Below are 20824 nucleotides of genomic sequence, written 5' to 3'. Positions count from 1 at the left end.
TAGGTTAAAGTTAAAAATCCAGCTCTCTCTGTAATCACTAAATTCTTGACTAAAGGAATTTAGTTTATCTTGGGGGATGTATGCACCACAAAGGAGTTGGGTCTTATTATATCTTTATACCACCAAGCTGTCCTTCAAGGATATCTTGTTTGTTATGTTGCAGGTGGATTCAAACAATAAGCATTTCTTAGTTAAATATCAGAAGAAAAGGGTCATTGCTAGTCCCCATTACCAAACTTCCAACCCATCATGCTTTCCCTGTGCTTCAGCTCAGTAACCCAACAAGTGGTCCTCAAAATCATATCACCTACTCTGTACTCTGTTCTGTTTTTTGTTCTATACTCCATAAAAATATATATAGCAGGGGAACTATCTTTTTGCTTGGGATCTTTGGCATAAATGGAGGCAAGCCATTGACCCACACTCCTTTTAATAAATGCTACCTTGATCTGAGAAATGTGCTTCAGTTAACCTTTCTGTTAATTATTACCCTGATATTGCTCTTCAGATCTTTTCTGTTTACAATATCCTAACTTGAATACGATAATTTATATGTATGTATAGATATGTCTTATTGCACAACAGGCCTGAAAAAATACTTGAAGGTGAGGACTATGTTAGTTTTAATTTCTGTAGTAAATATTCCATAACAGATAGTTTCCATATTAGGGAAGGAGAAGAGAGTCAAGTGGATTTCAGCAAAAAGGATTAAAAGGTTGAAGATGTTATAGGAACTAGGTCACTATCATTAGAATGATTATTTTATTTGACACATTACCAATTCCATCAAAGAAAACTTAATATATAGTATATTTACAGCAGAATTATTAAAAGCAAGATAAAATGACAATTTCACATTAATACCATGAGGTCACTTACTCCCACACCACTTGTGGTTGCCTCAAGAATTACTTATAATAAGCAATTAAGTCCTAAAATAGCAATCACTTTAAAACAGAAATATAGCATTTTTCCTGTACCTCTAGGGTATAGGAGACATAGTAGTTTGATAAAGCTTTGCTTTCCCAATATTCTGTAGTTTGAAAATGTTTCTGTTCTCCAAACCCCTCCCTTCTGAAAATAGGAAATAATGGATGTTTTCTCATAGGCTTTCATGGCCAAAGAACCTATCCTTAGTGGCCAGTCCAGAAAGTGATAAATCTCTCTATATTTAGTTAAGATGATCTTCAGAGAACTGACACAATCTGTCACTGGAATTGTATTGAGAGACTACTTAGTAGAACCTGCCAGAGCCTGAAAGGCATGAATGGGATATGGACAATCACAAACTATTAAATTAGATAATCTGGGTCCAAACTTAAGTCTTTGATCTTTGCTACCTATGTGACCTTTAATAAGTCACTAAAAAAAGTTACAGTATAAGCATCTATAAAATGAGATGGTTACACTGGATAGTCTCTGAGATCCCTTCTAGTCCTAGATCAATAAATCTATGATCTAAGGCAGTAGAAAAAGAAACTACACTGATAAAATCATGGATATATTAAAGTAAGGAAGGAATTTTCAAAAACACCATTAGTCTTTAATTTATTTTCATATATGTTTTTTAAAAAAAACAGATTTTGGTTTTTTAAAAAAATATACATCATTTAAAATTCCCCCTGCATAAAGAATCAATGCAACTAAGATTAAAAGGCAAACAACAAGATGGGGGTAAAAAGTCTTTAAAGGAAGTGTCTCTGACAAAGACCTCATTTCTCAAATATATAGAGAACTGAATTGCATTTAAAAGAATTCAAAGCAATCCCCCAACTGAGATATGGTGAAAGGATATAAATAGGCATTCTAAGAAAAAGAAATTAAAACTATATTCATGAAAAAGTGTTCCAAATCACTAGTGATTAGAGGAATGGAAATTAAAACAACTCTGGAGTACCATTTCACATCTATCAGATTGGCTAACATGACAAAAAAAGGAAAATGATAAATGTTCAAGGAGAGATAGAAAATTGGTAAATTAATACACTGTTGGTGCATCTATCAAATGATATGGAGAGCAATCTGGACCTATGCCTAAAGGGCCATAAAACACTGCATATACAAGCAAAACCACTATTAGGGCTGTATCTCAAAGAAATTAAAGAGATGGGGAAAAGGGCCTACTTGTACATAAAAATGGTTATAAGCAGCACTTTGTGTGATGGTAACTGAAGAAGTTGTGATATATGACTGTAAAGGAATACTATTGTGTTATAAGAAATGACAAAAGAAGATAATCACAAAAAGCCTGGAAAGACTTACATGAAGTGATGCAAAGTGAAGTGAGCAGAATCAGGACAACATTGTTCATGGTAACAATAATGTCATAAAGATCACCTGTGAATGACTTAACTATTATCAACAATGCAAGGATCCAGGACAATTCTAAGGGACTCATGACAAAAAAGGGATATCCATCACCATAGAAGGAACAGATAGAGTCCAATTGTAGATTGAAGCATGCCATTCTTCACTTTTATTTTCCCCATGAATTTTTCTCTAGTGTAAGCAATATATGTTTTGTTTTATATAACGAACATGGAAATATGTACTGTGTGATAACATATATAACAACCATAAGTGACCATGTTACTTGCTTTCTTGGAAGGGTTGAGGTAGAAATGTCAGAAAATGAGTATTAAAAATTATGTCAACATGTAATCTGGAATTTTTTTAAATCCATCTCTAATTTTCTAGTTTTTCTTATATTTTCCACAATTCCTCCAAGATCACTGACTGTAGCTCAAAGATTGATTCTGCAAGATCTTTTCAGTGTCCTGCATATAGTTCATCTAAGCAGGCAAAAAACTTCTTATCTTACTCTCTTCTCATACATCTTGGCCTTCAAATCTTTTCAGACACAAAATCATTCTCTGACAAATATGGAAACAAAAAAGCATTTGAGTAATTCTGCTTTCTCTTGGCTGTCAAGCAATTTCCCCCATTTACTTCAAATCCTGTTCCCCGACCTGCCTTTTTTTTCCCTCCTTGCCCTTAATATACCTAAAATTGTCCATTTAGGTTTTTTCTGAAAATTTTCTCAGGAATCAGCTCATTCTGGGCTTTTAAATCTTTTCAGATAAGTATTATAGCTCCACTACAGTCACAAGTACTGCTCTGTACCTATGTGCTCCAGTTTTCTATCTCATATCTGATCTCCTAGAATATGACCTTGAAGACCTTCCTATTAACTGCATAGTCTATTTAGTAGATCCCTGACCTCAAAATAATACATTAAAATGTTTTTTAAAAGTAAAGTACCAGGAGAGCTGACTAATCTGGAAAAGAAACTTGTCAGAGACTGATTAACTATCAATTGAGAAACAATATCTTTCTTCTCTCTCCAGATCAGCTAAAGAATAAACAACAATCCCAATGGAATTGTGCGTCAGTTAAGGGGTTAGGAGGGTTTGGGGGAGAGGGAAAGAACATGAAATATGTAACTAGGAGAAAATATTCAAAATAAAAATTTTAAAAAGAATAAACAACAATGAAGTAACTATAATTAGTAAGAGCAAGAAGCTTTTGAATGATTCACTTTGACTATATTAAGCTATTGAACCAATGAGGAATAGGAAAAAATTCTTTTCACAATTTCACTTAATGGAAATTAAGGTGGCATAGAAATGAGAATCCCTGAACTGAGTGATCACTGAGGGAAGGACTTAGGAAAATAATTTCCCAAGGATGTAGTAAAAATTAAGTGACTATCGTCCTCTCTGATGAAGCACACTGTTAACTGTTACCTAATCTTTGGACCTTTGATCCCTCTCGATTATGAAATATACTTGAACAAGAATCCTATAAATTGGGCCTTCAAAATGACTTCCTGGGAAGACATTCTATGACAAGAGTTCTGCCAGTTTAGACATTTCTTGCTTTCAACAGAAAAATGCTGAGATTTGGAATAATCTAAAAAAAATTAAAATTGTCTCTGTAGACTTGTATCTATAGTGCAGAATACAGAATCCTCTTTGACAGTTCTAATGATTACTATTTTAAAATATAGTTTGAATTCTGTTGTCATTCCATCTCTATAAAGTATCCCTTTGGTAATTTGACAGGTATAGCATTAACACTATAAATTTACTGAGTCATATTTTCATCTTTATTATATATTGCCTCTGCTCAATCATGAGGCATGGCTTTCAATTTTCCAGCACTCATTTCTTTCCGTTTTTGTAACTGTATTTATATATATATATATATATANAATCCTATAAATTGGGCCTTCAAAATGACTTCCTGGGAAGACATTCTATGGCAAGAGTTCTGCCAGTTTAGACATTTCTTGCTTTCAACAGAAAAATGCTGAGATTTGGAATAATCTAAAAAAAATTAAAATTGTCTCTGTAGACTTGTATCTATAGTGCAGAATACAGAATCCTCTTTGACAGTTCTAATGATTACTATTTTAAAATATAGTTTGAATTCTGTTGTCATTCCATCTCTATAAAGTATCCCTTTGGTAATTTGACAGGTATAGCATTAAAACTATAAATTTACTGAGTCATATTTTCATCTTTATTATATATTGCCTCTGCTCAATCATGAGGCATGGCTTTCAATTTTCCAGCACTCATTTCTTTCCGTTTTTGTAACTGTATTTATATATATATATATGTAATTTGGTAAGATTCTCCTACTTTCCTGAAGATACTAATTAACTCAATCATTTTTCAATTCTCTAGAGTTTTCTAAAAAAAAAAAAATAAAAAAAATCTTGTTATCTGTAAAAAGGGATGACAATCTCTCTCACTCCCAATATCTAACCAGTTGCCAAGTTCTGTCAATTCTATCTTCCTAATTTTTACTTGTATATACCCCTTTTTTTCCTCCAACACTGCCACCACCCTAGTGCAGACCCTCATCACCATACCTGGACTACTGCAATAGGCTGTTGGCTGGTCTCCCTGATTCAAGTCTCTCCCTACTCAGGTCCATCCTCCACTCAACTGTCAAACTTATCTTCCTAAAGAACAGGTCTGAAGTGGAACATGTCTTCTCCAGCAGGTTACCATATCATCTCCACTCTCTCATTTACCTTCAGTCTCTCCCTGCTACACTGCAGTGTTTATGTGGCAGGGTCAACAACATTTTAACTGCTATAATGCTTTCTGTGCTTGAGCTCTATATTCTATATATTTTTTTACTATATATATAAAAAAAACATTGCTTTGCCTTTTCATATTGCATATCTGCAAGTGTTATCCTTCCTTGCTCTGAGCAACACAAACAAAACTATACTGTTTGCTATGAAATTAACAGAAATATTAAGCTCTTTCTAAGCATAAGGCATCATCCCAAGTATTGGGAATACAAAGGAAAAGCAAAAAATAGTCCCCGCCATGAAAGCATGCATTTATATCTTTGTTAGGAACTTTGCGTATTTAAAGTTTATATTGCCTGAAACACCATGGATGAAAGCTCATATTATCCCACCTATAGCAGCTAGGTGGTACAGTGGATAGACTGCTGAACTGGGAATCAGGAAGACCTGAGTTCAAAGCTACTCTCAGACATTTAGCAGCTATGTGACCCTGGGCAAGCCAAATAACTTCTGTCTGCCTCAATTTCTTCAACTGTAAAATGTGTATATTAATAGTACCTCTACCCCAAGACTTGTGAGGCTCAAATAAGATCTTTATAAAACACTTTGTAAATGCTAACTATTGTTATAATTATGAGTGAATTAATGTTTTTTGTGTAACTAAAGTGCAGAATAAAAGGGGTGAAGAAAAGGAAAGAGGGAAGGAAGTAGATGGAGGAGAATGTAGTGATCCATAATCAATTTAATAGTGAACAAGAGAAAAATATCTCCTGTAGTTTCTCAGGAAGAGACCAAGGGGAAAATGAGTGAGGTGGCAAAGGAATGGATTGAAACAGGAAAAGAAAAAGGAAATCTCAATTCAATGTTGAGAAAGATCCTTCAAAGGGATACTAATTTTTAAATTGGGATTTTATGTGGGAATAAACTACAAGGATTTGGTACTGAAAGATCTAAAAGGCAACAACAAAGAAAAAGTTATGAAGTAGGAACTCAAAAAAGCTACATTAGAAGGTTTAATTCAAGAAGAATACAAGGCTAAAGGATTATAATTAAGTACAACTACTACTGATTATAATTAAGTACAACTACTACTACAGAGAATAGAGAAAACTATTAACTGGGCCCACTACGAATTTATGGTGCTGGGCCCTTCCTGCTGCAAGGCAATCCTTTTATATCTTCCTAACTGATGCACTATATATACAGAGCAGGTCTTCCTCCTTAAAACTCCCCTAACTATGCCTTACCTCCATTCTCTCAGTTAGAGATCCTGTCTCATATTTTGCTGAAAAAACTGAGGCCATTCACTAAGTGATCCTTCTTCCCTCCACTTCACCTCACATCACCCCAATGCCTTCTGCCACTATCTTCCTTTTCACTCCTGTCACAAATGAAGAGGTGATCCTGGGAAATTCTCCTACATATACAAAAATTAACCTACATCCATTTCCGTCCTACCTTCTCCAGCAGATTACCCTATCATCTCCACTTTCTCACTTATCTTTAATCTTTCCTGGTCTACTGGTAGATTCTTATTGCCTACTAACATGTCTCAAAAAACTTACTCCTTGAGAAGGCCTCCAATTACTTTCCTCTCACTGTCTTCCTACTCTGTAGTCTGACTTCTGCCCTCATCATTCAACTAAAACATCTCTCCAAAGTTACTAATGATTTCTTAATCTACAAATTTAATGGTCTTTTCTCAGTCTTCAGCCTTCTTGACTACTCTGAAGGCTCTGAAACTACTACCACCTTCTCTTTGATATTCTTTTCTCTTTAGGTTTTTGGGATGCTGCTTGAAATTGGTTGTCCTGGTTCTCCTACCTATCTGATTACTTTTTCTCAGCCTCCTTTGTTAGGTCTTCATCCAGGTCATTCTCATTAACTGTGGGTGTCCCATAGGAATTTCTGTCCTGGGCCCTCTTTTTCTTCTATACTACTTCACTTGGTGACTAAAAGTGAGAAGATAAGAACCTATGGAAATAGAACTGCTTTGAAGTAGATTAAACAAAAATAAAGAGACAAAGTACTATTTTTATACAGAAAGAGGGGAAAAATCTTATCTTAGAAAAAAAAATTAGAGACAAATGGAGAAAAATATAACCCTAACTCAGAACTTAGTGAAAGCAATAAACAATTCAAAAAATGAATAGTGACGGTGGATAAGAAAAAAACTCAACAAACTGTTGCTTTCAAGAAACTCAACTAAAAACCAAAGATATATGGAGAAAGTATATCCTCCTCAAGTGGGGAGAGAGGGGATCTTTGGTTTCTCATTTAAGAAAATAACTTAATTTCATTCTCCTGGTACCTACCAGACCCTGATATGTATCCCATGTTAAATGTGCCTTTTAGTTTCATCCCTGAAATCAGGCAAGAAGGTCCCTCCCTCTTTTCCCATTAACATCACATATAAATGCCTAGCTCAGGCTAGATGACTCCAGGGCAACTGACATCACAGATAATAGCCCTGTTAACTATTCTTGACTAAATCAAAGAACATATCCTCATACCTCCCCTCAACCAGTTATTGTGCCCAGAGCTCTCCAAATGTATATACAGAATTGGAAATAGTAAATGAAACTATTTTGCTCCCCCCCATCCTGAAACTCCCAAACAGTAGGAAGCATCTTTAACACTGTCAGATTGGCTGTTTCCCTTAAAAAAAAGGGAAAGCTGGGAAGCCAGTTTTAGAGCTTTCCCATAACCCAAATCTACAGAACTGTCTCACTATTACTCTAATCTAGACTCAGATTTGAAGGCCTGTAACAACCCAAGACAACCAGCTATAAAGAATATCCTCAAATAAATGATCCCTGCACATTTAAATCTGATGTATGGCCTTATTTTTCCTTTCCCTAATGTGAACATTTGGATTACCATTTAATCATGTGGAGAAGCATTTGCCACCAAATTAAAGCATAGAAATGGGTGGGAGAAACTGACAACAAATCTCTTTGTCATTTTAAATTCTATCTCAAGGATTCCTCAGACTGCTGTGAGTAGATCTAATCTAGCCTGATCCTTTAAGATACCAATTCACTTGGAAAGAAATATGTTCCACTCAGTGAATGCTTACAATGTGCCAAGTCCCATTTAAATAATGAAAATAAGAAGAAAGATAAAAAATGTCCCTGCCTTTAAGATGCTCCCATTCTAAAGGGGGAGAATGTCTGAGAAACAAAACAGGTTGGTAGAGAAAAGTTTCCCATTGCCTCTAAAATGAAAAACGAACTCTACATTCTGATGTTTTAATAGCATTTACAATCTTTCCTCTTGTAATTACTCTGTATCGCTTTGTATCAACTTACTTGTGCACATGTTGTATTTCTCCCGAATAGGGAGGACAGGACAGGAATGGGGTTTAATTTTGACCTTTGTATCCCTATCACCCTGCATTTAATATTTGATAAACTAAAGTGAAATACACTACTTGATTTTCCTATGATAATAAAATGGCTCCAAAATTGTGAGTTCAAACTTATAAAAAGATATGAATTTTCAAATGATAACACAATTTTCTTCTTTTCCAACCAATCCTGGTGACTCCTCAAGCTGTAAGACCTATCCCTTCCAACTATTGTCAAGTTCCTTCTGAGGCCTTTATTCTCAACCAGCCTTAATTCTCCCTCCCTGGCCTTTTTATGACTTCTGGACTTCAAAAACATGCCCCTATGCAAGGTACCTTCATCTTTCCTCCCCACCTTTTCAACTCCCTTTGTATGTTGTCTTACTCTATTATAATATAATCCTTTCCTTGAAGGAAGGGATTTTTTTTCCCTCTTGTATTTGTATCCCTGGTCCTTCTCAAAGTGCCTGGAATATATTAAGTGTTTAAATACTCATTTCTGGGGGCAGCTGGGTAGCTCGGTGGATTGAGAGTCAGGCCTAGAGACAGGAAGTCCTTGTTTCAAATCCGCCCTCAGACACTTCCCAGCTGTGTGAGCCTAGACAAGTCACTTGACCCCCATTGCCTACCCTTACCACTCTTCCATCTATGAGCCAATACACAGAAGTTAAGGGTTAAAAAACAAACAAATAAATAAAATAAATGCTCATTTCTTTCCTTGCTCCCTTCCTCTCCAGGCTTGTATCTTCATAGGAAATTTGCATATATATACATACATATATGTATTTTTTGCAAAAGCTAGTAAAAATTGGAGACTGAATTGGGATAACTTCATTCTACAAATAACCTGATGTGCAAAAACCAACATTAATGTTAAACAGCACTGATTATGTGAAAAAATATTTTAACAGCTGGCACAAAATTGTCATGCTGTTTGATAATCAAAGTATAAATTCCTAGTTTGGCTCTGTTTCAGTCAAGAACCATACTATGATGATCCAGAATCTTTGGAGTGAAACCAATTCTTTCTAAAGTAATCGGCACAGAGTAGACCATATTTCCAACCATACTAAAACTCAAATCTTCCAACTTTAGGCAAACTGATCTATTAACTGTTGCCTGAATACATTTTGTGCATTCCTACCTTCTCAACTCTGCCCTCACATCTTTAAAGTTCAACTCAGTTATATCTATTCTAGGTTCACTAATCGACTCAACTATAAGTAATCACTTTCTCCTCCAAATTCTGATAGAATTTACTCTATGTAACACTTCCCTGATATTTATGATTGTCCTGCTTGATATTATACTGTCATGCACATATTCTGCTTCTCAATCAGATTTCTGAAGGTAAAGATTACACACTATATCTTTTTACAAATGCCTAACAGTGCCTTGCACATAGTAGGCACTCAATAAAAATAGGGTTACCTAATGACTAGGAGTAATAGTCTTATTCTGACCTATTTTATGTAAAGACTATTAAGAGAACTCTTAGGGGTCAGATAGATAGATCAGTGGACTGAGAGCCAGGTCTAGAGATGGAAGATTTTGCATTCAAATCTGGCTTCAGATATTTCTTACTGTGTGACCCTGAGCAAGTCACTGAACCCCCACTACTTAGCACATACTGTTTTCTAAGACATAAGGGGGAGGAGAGACAGGGAAGGAGGGAGGGAGAAAAGGAGAGAGGGGGAGAAAGAGAGAGAGAGCGAGAGAGAAAGAGCGAGAGAGAGCGAGAGAGAGAGAATGAGAGAGAGAGAGAGAGAGAGAGAGAGCGCTCTCTTAGTATCAGTAATATAATCTTAGAAAGAATAGACACAAAATTGCTATGACTCAAATGTCTGGCTAGTTTTAATAAGAATCCCCAAGTCACTCACTAATAAGAATGAGTGGTTGATAAGAGGAAACATGCTTTATTATATATTTTATGCTAATTTGTCACTGATCCATTTTTATTATTTCATTTTTCACAACATTTAGTGCAGGGATTCTTAACTTATGGTCTGTGGATAGATTTCAGGAGGTCTGTTAACTTGGATAAGGAAAAAATATATTTCCATTTCAATATAATTTGTTTCCTTTGTTATCCACTATTTTATGTATTTAAAATCGTTATTATGAGAAAGAGTCAAGATAGACTTTAAGAGACTAGCAAAGAGATCAGGAGACTCAAGAAAGGTTAAAAAACTCTGTTCTAGTGTTATGATCTTTTAGCAATCTCTTTTAAATGGTCTAGCAGAGATAAGCAAAAATGTTTAAGGTATACATTATGCCTATTAAATTTGTAATAGTTGCCCATATGCCACTGAATTTAAAAATGTATATCTGAGGGGGCAGCTGGGTAGCTCAGTGGATTGAGAGCCAGGCCTAGAGACGGGAGGTCCTAGGTTCAAGTCCGGCCTCAGACACTTCCCAGCTGTGTGACCCTGGGCAGGTCACTTGACCCCCGTTGCCCACCCTTACCACTCTTCCACCTATGAGCTAATACACAGAAGTTAAGGGTTTAAAAAAAAAAAAATGTATATCTGAAAAGCTTTTATAGCTCATTCTAAATCAGTAATATATCTAGAATATACCAGTCTAAGAAATATATATTATGCCACAGAGGTCAACAAGGACTATATACATCAAAAGGTGAAATTTCAGAAACAGAACCCTTGTAGTAAAAATATTGTTTCTAATACCTGAAGTTAGGGTACTGAAAATGTGAGAACTTCTGGGTTGATTATAATTGCTATGAAAGTTGGGCCTAGGAGATAAGTTCTATAATTCAAGTAAATATGTTTTAAAACACTGATCATTTTATCTAACAGTTATAAACCTAGACTTTTAACACTATGCATTTCTAAAGGTTCATGTGAGTCCCATTTTGTTCTTTTTCAATAAGTCACAACTTTTAAAAATTATGATAAGCTAATTATTATTGATGTAGTTTAAGAAAATTCAAGGGTACGACTGGAAAAACTGTCTTACATACTTACCTGCTTGCTTCTAAAGAAGATGTTTCCTTAGAATTTTGGGAATTTAATATTTTTTCAATTTTCTCAACTGAGCGAATAACTTGAATAAGTCTCAATACACACATCTGTAAAGAATGAAGTAAAAAAGTAAGAAAGAAATCTCTTCATCATATTTTGTATTTGCTATCTTATTTCCTGGGCTTAAACTCAAAATAAGACTTAAAGGTAATGTTTAGTCAAAACTTCAAAGATATGAATGGTTTTCTATGTCTTAAATTTTATTATTGAAAACACAAAAAAATTAAGATAAACTTTCTAGAACAAATTCATCGCCTTGCTTTTTTATAGCACAATAAATGAGGCTTATTGCAGCAAATGCTGACATTCCTTATTCCTCAAATTTTTATCCTTGCTCTTTCCCCCTCCATTTTCTAACCATGAACTTTTTGCTCTGTTTTACTTTTTCTAAACCCCCTCAATTTTAAATGCTTTTATAAAAAAGATCTTTCTCTTTTTGTATATATGTACTAAGTATATATCAAAAAGCCTGAACATATACAATCACATTCACAAACACACGTGGGAGTGAACAGTATAGTATTTATCATACTAAGTTTAAGCATTTTCAAAATAACTAAAACAGGGTAAAGATAAGCATAGAGGAATACTTTGAAGAGATGGGTAAAAATGGCTACTTCTTTACAAAAGATAACTTTTGTGTCATGGATAAATGTTAGTAGGAACAGAATGATCACAATTAACTAGAGAGAAAAGTCTCTCAAGGAGGTATGTTTTCTCCTCAACTTTAGGGAAGTTTACAAAGTGTGCGTATATATGTATGTATGTATGTATGTGTATGTATACACACACACACACACACACACACACACACACACACACACACACTTTTTTTTTCTCTTTTGGAGAAGTGTTAAAAAGGAGGCTCTAGGCCTGTTATTTCACTGATGTAGGGAACTTCCACAGAGAAAATTCCCTTTACCAATAAAGTGTGGCAATCATTTTGCTAATTTTTACCCATTATGTCACACTTTTTAGACCTACAGCATCTATTTTTTCCAGGTCCTATCCAGGCTGGAACCCTTCTAACTTCTAAGATGAGATTAGATTATGGGCATTCAGGTGGTATAGCTGTATACATTATCCTGATGAAAAAATTCTTTGTGAAAAGATTATTCACAGCATAGTGTTGAAAAGATCACTGGATTAAGATGGCAGACTTGAGGTCTATTCTTAGCTATGTGTTTATATAACTGTAGATGATTCATTTAATATCATTCCATTTCTTCATCCATAAAGTTAAGAAGTCAGTATTATGCTAACTCCATAGATATGTCACTTAACCTCTCTGGGTCAGGTTTTTCATGTGTAAAATGGGACATTATCTGCTGTACTTACTTCACAGAGTTGTCAAGTATTTTGCAAAACTCAAAGCCCAGTATAACTGTTAGCTATTATCATTCTTACTAGAAAGAATAGTGGCCTGAGAGGAGGCCTAGGTTCTACTCTAAGTCAGATCTGCCAAGGTGTATAAACTTAGGCAAACCATTTAATATCTCTGAGCCTAGACATTTTTATATGTGAAACTGAGACCTGGATTAGATGATTTCCAAAACTCTCTAATTTTATGATCTGACTTATTTACTTCAGAAAGCTGATGGGAATGTAAGATGAAACCCATGAAGATTTGTTTAAGGCATGAGAAAAAATAATATATAGGGGAAAAGATCCTGAAAATATAAGCTTAGTTGGGTGATAGTGACAAGTCAAAGACTGCTATCTTTAAAAAAAAAAAAAAATTAAAGACAAGATGGATAAGTTAACAAAGTAATAAGAAAATAGCTAATAAATTTCCTTGCTATTTTTCCCCTTTGATTATACTCTAACACTGTTCCTCTTAGAAGGGTTTTTTATACTGGTAGTTTATATATTTGCATATACCTTTTTTCTTCTGATATCCTCTTGTTTAGACATTCGCTCATCAACTGCCCGAATTCCATCACTGACAGTTGATTTAAGGCTCTTAAAAAAAAAGAGAGTAAAATAAGTGAAACAAAAACCCATGACTGAAACAAATGAGGCAAAATATTAAAAGCTTTTTGCTTATTTAGTTGTGTAAGCATGCACTGAATACCTATCATAGCTGTACCAAATATTATGAGAACACAAGATATAAGCTTTATAAAACTGAATATTGATATGACAGGCAATAGCAAGGTAATTTAAGTTATAGGAAAGGAAAAGGATGCTATATAAAAGATGTTTTAGGAAAATTAAGAGTGATAGGTTGATAAATGGAATAGACCAGTAGAAAAAAAGAATTAGGAGACTATTTTGATAATATCTGTGGGAGGTAATTAAGATCTGAACTACAGTGAACAGATGAAAGGAAGACTCAAAAGTACTTCATTGCTAGACATAAAGAAGAGAACAAAAAGTTAATTTGTTCAACAAAATATTAAGTACATAAAACTATAAATAATGTATGACACTAGGGGAGAAAAGATAGTCTTGATTTCTAGTAGAGGAACATAGGACAAGTACAAAGAAAAATAAAATACAAAATAAAATCTAAGTACATAAGAAAATTAAGTATATCATAGATGAAAGAAATCTTTTAAATTTTGGATGTGAGTCAGTGAAGAATGCATGGAAGAAGTGATGTTTAATTTGGGCTTTGAAGAAAGGATAGAATGCTAACAGATAAAGATTTGGTGAATAGGACAGTTTAAGAATAAGCATGAGCAAAAGATATAAAAGCGTAGGAAAGGGAAAACTTTGTTTAGGGAATGAGCACATAGAGAATATGTAAAAAGTGGTAGGAGATAAAATGAACACAATTTGTTAGATTAGGATTGTGAATGGTTTTGTAAAATCATCAGGGAAAGCAATAATGCCTCTACCCTCCACCATCATTAGCATGAAGGTATGGTAGGGACTACCACTGATACCAAGATCCTTTTTCCAGAACCCTCTCATTCCTTTTCCAAATGCTGAATCCAGAAGACTTGAGACGCTAATAGGGGCTACTCAGGGATTCAGAAGCCTCCTTACCCTGAAATATATGGACACATATGGAATAAATTCCTACTCTACTTGTCCACAGCAATAATCATACCTTAATTACTTCACACATAGAGTATCAAAATATGTTCTTAAATTCATTTTCTCATTTGTATTATTCCACATATCACCCCCACAGTCCTAATTACCCATAACTGTACTAATTCAATGATCCTAAACTATGAAATTCCTCTTTCTCATCATAACTTCTACTCTTCATAATCTCTCCTTTTTACTACCTACAAACATGTCCAACTTTTCCCCATTTCTTCACTTGATCCTGGTATGTTTCAAGTTATAACCCTATAACTCTCTTTCATAGCTAAAATCCTAGAAAACTATTACATTTGTTGCCTCTACTCCCTCTACTATCTTCTCAACATCTTGAAATATAACATCTGACTCTACAACTCAGAGGTATAAGGGTGGGCTGTATAGATTTGAGAATATTCCATGAATAGGTAATAGTTAAAGTCATAGGAGAATGCATTAGTTTGCCAAACATGAGAGATTTCAAGAAACACTACTCAAATTTTCCTGTATCTTTCCATCTAAAGAGAAGGTAGATTTATGGCTACTTTTACATCTTTATTTTTCATTAGGAAGGCCTAAAATGTTAGCCAGTCCAAAGAGAATTTCCAAAGATTTCTTTTTTTCTTCAAGATAAATTGACTACTATGCAAAACTCTTAGAAGAAATCTGTAATCATTCAAAGAAGTTTAGCTTGGTCATTCACAAGGAACACCAAATGAATGAAGAATGTCTACTACCCAGATTTCAAAATGGATTTGCATGGACACCTCAAAGAGTTAGTCCAACAGAATGTATATCTGGGAAGACAATAAAGATGAACAATGAGCTGGGATTAGTTGGACAGAAGGAAGAAGGGCAAGGAAAGGAAAAAGCATTTATTAAGTTCCTGACATGACCCAGCCACTGTATTAAGCATTTAAAAAATATTATCTCATCATCATCCTCAGGTCCTGAAAGAACTGACAGACAGCTACTGTCAATGATAGCTGAAAGATTAGTGGGAAAAGAAGTACTACAAGAATGCAGAAAAAGCAAATGTTCCAATTTTCAAGAGACTAAAATCCACAAACTATTTTCAAAACTCAATGACTGATTCCTGTGGAAGTTTTAGAACAGATTACTAAAAAGGTTATTGGTAAACACCTAAAAGAGAAGTAGTGATTAAAAAGAATCAGAATGGCTTCAAGAACAGGTCATGCCAGACTAACTTTATTCCCTGTTTTAACAAAATTCCTAAGTAAATGAAAGAGATTCTGTGGATATACATTTAATCAGATTTTAGCCAATCCTTGTATCAAGTATCTCACACTATTCTTATGGAAAAGATATGAATTGAACATAATATATTCAGAATTGGTTAGATGGTCAGACTTAATGTATGGTTGTTAATAGCAACATGGCAAGAGGAATCTAGCAAGTATTCCAAGAGTCTATCCTTGGTCCTATGCTGCTACATATTTTTATCAATGATTTACATAAATATATAGATAATATGTAAATAAAATCAATAGATGACAAATTTTAAGACAGTTGACATCCTGGATATGTGAAAAATAACTGATTTACTGACTGAGTTTTTGATCTATGATCTATTCATAGTTTATTATGATCTATCCTTGGTATATTTCCACTCAAGATTCCTCAGCTTAGTATGATTACATAAGTGATTGTTCAATTTACCCATATTCATATATAGTCAATAAAACTTGATCATATTGATATTGATCCATTTCATATTCACATCCAAATAAAGAGATTCTTTCTGACTGTATACTAAAGAGTCATGACGTATTTGCTTAATTACAAAAAAGTGCTAGCTAGAGGACCTGCACCTATGTGACCTGATGAGCAAATGTCAAAATAAGAAAGGGGATCATCCAGACCTCCAGATCTCTACCCTCTGACATTTTCCCTTCACCCAGTTTGGAGAGATAAGCATTCCATTGCTCATCTTATGACCCCTTAGTCAGTGATGGGTGTACATCCTGTCCATCTTGTCAGTGGAGATGACCCTTATTTTGCCTCTCTTATGACCATTCATGGGAAGTTTCAAGTTATTTTAGGAGCCCCTTGATGCTTTGTCATTTCCTTTGATTCCTTAATCTCCCCACACTGGGTAGGATTCTGCCTCCTCAATGATTGCCTAACTTCTACCTGTTGCTAGGGCTTAGGTAGAGATCTGCCAACAGAGACTGATATACTGTGGCATAATTGAATGTAATGGACTTTTCTACCAGCAGCAATGCAATGATCCAGGATAATCCAGAGGAACTTAGGAGAAAGAATGCTATCCAGAGAAAGAACTGTGGAAATGGAAATGCATTAGAAAAATTTGTGTTTGATCGTGTAGGGATATGATTGGGGTTTTGATGTTAAAGGATTGTGCTGTTACAGACATGAATAACACAGAAATAGGTTTTGAAAAATGATAAATGTATAACTCAGTAGAACTGCTTGTCGGATTCGGGAGGGGAGAAGTAAAGAGCAGGGGTAGTGGGTATCATGAATTATGTAACCATGGAAAAATATTCTAAATAAAATAAGGAAAACATATATGGTTAGTGGCTTGAGGTTCTGCCTCAGTGGTTTTTATTGCAGACTGGATAAATTTTTTCCCACAACAGATACAAAGTCAGGATTCAAAAAGCTCTTGACAGGCTAGAGCACTAAATCTCATAAAATGAAATTTAACAGGAATAAATAAATGCAAAGTTTTATACTTGGGTACAAAAAAATTAACTTCATAAGTATAAGATGAGAGAGGCACTGACAGACAGGTAGAAAAGTATATCCATGCAGGCAAGATAATAAGGACTAAAAAAGGGCCATCAGATATATCACCAAGCCGACAAGCATTTATTCATTGTGTGCTATATACCAGAGAGAGCAAAAAGAGCCAGGGATACAAAGAAAGGCCACCATTCTACTCTAACCCTAAAAAAAAAAAAAAAAAAAGTCCTTGCCTTCTAGGAATCCAATGTGCAATAATTAAAAGGAAGGTACTAGTATTAAGTGGGATTGAGAAAGGTCTCTAATTGGTTAGACTTTAAGTGGCATTTGCATGAAACCAGGGATGCCAAGGACACAGAATTCTAAGCATAAGAGATAGGGAAAATACCTACAATCAGGAGATGTAGTGTTTTGTTCAAGGAAAAGCAAGGAAGTCTGTTTCACTGGATCATATAGTAAATATAGAGGAAGGGAAGGAGATGGAAGGTATAAGAAGACTGGAAAGATACAAAAAAGAGTAGATCTTAAAAGTCAGAGGATTTTATATTTATTCCTGAAGGTGATAGAGAATCACTGGAATTTACCAAATAGAGGAGGTAATATAGTCAGACTGGCACTTTAAGAAGCTCATTTTTGACATCTGAGAGGAGGATGGACTGAAGTGGGAAGACACTTGGGATGGGAAGTCCAAATTATCAGGGTATTGCAGTAATCTAAGTATTAGGTGATAACAGCCTGCACCAGTGTGGAGGTCATGTTAAATGAAAGAAAGAAGCATATGTGACAGATGCTAAGAAGGTAAAATCAACAGGTTTTGAGCAAAATATTGATTATGGCTGGTGAGAGGGTGACACCTAGGCTATAAACCTGGTGACTGGGAAGATGGTGGTGACCTTGACAGTGTCAGCAGTTAGGAAGAGAAGGCTTGGGGAAAAGATAATGAACTCCATTTTGAACATGATGAATTAAGATGTTTATGGAACATTCAGTTTGAGAGATAAGAATGGAGATCTAGAGATGAATATGGGCTGGATTTAGGTAAATCTGAGAATCAGGCCAGATGGTAATTTAGTCTGGGGAAGGTAATGAGGTCACTAAGGAAAACTGCTTAGAGGGAGAAGAATATAGGGCCCAGGACAGAGCTTTTGGCAATACCCACCATTAGTAGGCATCACCTGGATGAAGATCTGGTAAAGGATATGGAGAAGGAACAGTCAAACAGATAGGAGAACAAGGAGAGAATATCAAGGAAAACGCGGCAATTAAGAGATACATCGTAATCTATGAATGTGAAATCCCCTACCTCCCTTTATGATTACATCAGTATCAGCAGGTATTTAAAAATTCAGTTATTTTGTTATATTAGATCAGTAATTTTTTTCCAATTTAGTTATTCTGTGATCATAGATCTGAAACTTTTCTAAAAATAATCAAGATAAAATTCTATCTGTGTCCAAATCATGTAAGCCTTTTTGTGTAAGCATAATTCTGAAAGAATTTATTTCTAAAACCACACAGCAGGTATAGATTTTTTCTTTCACTTCTCCTCTCTTGTCTCTATTATGTAAAGTTGTAGTTCAAGCATATCCATATCATCTGATTTTACTTGCTGCTTGAGAAGCTATAGAGATACCTGATCCTTTGGGGGGAACTCTATGTCTGATCCTTGAGGAGCTATGAAAATATCTGAGTCTTGGGAAACTATAATCACATCTGATAAAAATTATTGTATGTTTAGTATAAGTTTTTGGGCAGGGGTCGGCAACATTTTTGGCTGTGAGAGCCATAAACGCCACATTTTTTAAAATGTAATTTCATGAGAGCCGTACAGTGTTCACAGTGCACACTCCTGTAACAGCGCCTGAAAAAAAATTGACTTCATGGCTTCTGCAGTAAGAGCCAGATATGAGCTCGAGAGCCATACGTTGCTGACCCTTGTTTTTGGGTATATAAAAAGGCCACTCACAAAGCTCAGGGTCTTTGGCTGCCAATTGGAGTTCGGCTTTATTGTGAGACTGGTCCTCTCTCAATAAACCTATTTCTTTTTGGTTTGGAGCCTTTGTTTCACATTTTTGCATCTTGACTAATAAACTTTTGCCACAATCATGCTTTACTATTTGTTGTCAATAGAGAAAAAGTTGAGATAAAAATGGCAAACACTTAAATTACATCTCAAAACATTTAAGCAACTAATTATACAAACCAAAAAATTTGACCTAAAAGAAATAAAATAATTTGACATATTTGATGTTAAGACACACCAATTCAACGACAATAAATAAGCAAGTAAAAATGATATAAATTTAAGCATCTTTGGAAATAAATTCACAGAATCTTCTTTTAGAGTTGTTACTGTTCCAATAACTTTGTATTTTTATGTTGTCATGAATTCTAGGATCTTCAAGGGTCCTCAATATGCTTTTCTCCTTTGATATTTTAGGATACTGTGGGAGATTCTCAGGGAGTGGGGAAAAGCTTTGGGTATCGACATGCCTAATCCTTCCATCAGTAGCTCCTGCAATCACAAGACTTTTAGAAAATCAAAATCCACTCCTCAGAAGAAAGCTGAAGACTATTAATCTAAGTATATCTGATTTATTCTGCCTTCTGCCTGTGTATTAGTTCTAAGGCAGAAGAATGGTAAGGGCTAGGCAATGAGGATTAAGTGACTTGCCCAGGGTCACACAGCTAGGAAGTGTTTGAGACAAGATTTGAACCTAGGACTTCCTGTCTCTAGGCCTGGTTCTCAATCCACTGAGCTCCCCAACCGCCCCCTAAGTCTGATGATTTGTAAAAGATCCTAAAATTTAGTTCAAATAATCTGTAACACAAAGGGCTTGATAAGATCAAATTAATCCTCAAAACAGCCCTCACAAATCTAGGAAGGATTTAATAAAGCACAATAAAAATAGTCCTTTTGCCCTGCACTAACTCAGCGTACCTTAATGCTCAGTGGCTTAGATGATAAGAATTATAACAAAATATAGACAATTATATATATATATATATATATATATATATATATATAATAGAGATATAGAGAGATAGAGAATATTAATAGTTTTTTGGATCCTTCACTTTCACAAGATCGCCTTTTTCATCAAATCAAAATGTTTAAAAATTGTGACATTACTTCACATATAAAACAAAATAGCATTTCATTTCTGGTTGGAGCTATCATAATATACACAATTATTTGTTCTATAAGTAATAAACATTCTCTGTTTTAATATATAGTACATAACTCATTATTTTGTACCCACCATAACCTCTTCTCGTAATTGTCCCAAAGGTACAGAGAGCTGGTTGAGGGCTTTGTCCATGCCAACCTAAAGGGAAATTTTATTAATAAGCACACATTATAATTATCAGAAGTAACAGCTGTGATGAATATTAATAAGAAAATCATTCCAGATTTATATTCTCTTATTCTGAAATCTCTATTTAATCTTCAATTTATCCCTTTCAATATAATATAAAAGTCTACAACTGTATGATGCTGCAAACAAGCAATCAAACCAATAGAAATATAGATTTTCAATCAGAAAACGGGAGAGGAGGGGTGAGGGGAAGAGAGAGAGAGAGAGAGAGAGAGAGAGAGAGAGAGAGAGAGAGAGA

At 34.8% G+C, this 20824-nt stretch overlaps 1 protein-coding gene across 2 annotated transcripts in view; it reads right to left on the bottom strand.

Moving 5' to 3' along the window:
* Positions 1-20824, bottom strand: part of COG2 (component of oligomeric golgi complex 2) — a 68214-nt gene that overhangs the window by 36267 nt on the left and 11123 nt on the right. For both annotated transcript variants that reach the window (XM_044672758.1, XM_044672759.1), the window contains exons 3-5: positions 20470-20535; positions 13322-13402; positions 11384-11487 (exon numbers count right to left, since the gene is read on the bottom strand). In XM_044672758.1, the coding sequence (XP_044528693.1) occupies positions 11384-11487; positions 13322-13402; positions 20470-20535 (251 nt within the window). The remainder of the gene's footprint in view (positions 1-11383; positions 11488-13321; positions 13403-20469; positions 20536-20824) is intronic.

Source organism: Gracilinanus agilis, chromosome 4 (assembly GCF_016433145.1).
Source record: "Gracilinanus agilis isolate LMUSP501 chromosome 4, AgileGrace, whole genome shotgun sequence".
Taxonomy (NCBI): Eukaryota; Metazoa; Chordata; class Mammalia; order Didelphimorphia; family Didelphidae; genus Gracilinanus; species Gracilinanus agilis.
The sequence above is the reverse complement of the archived record's forward strand: the minus strand, read 5'-3'. Positions and strand labels throughout refer to the sequence as shown.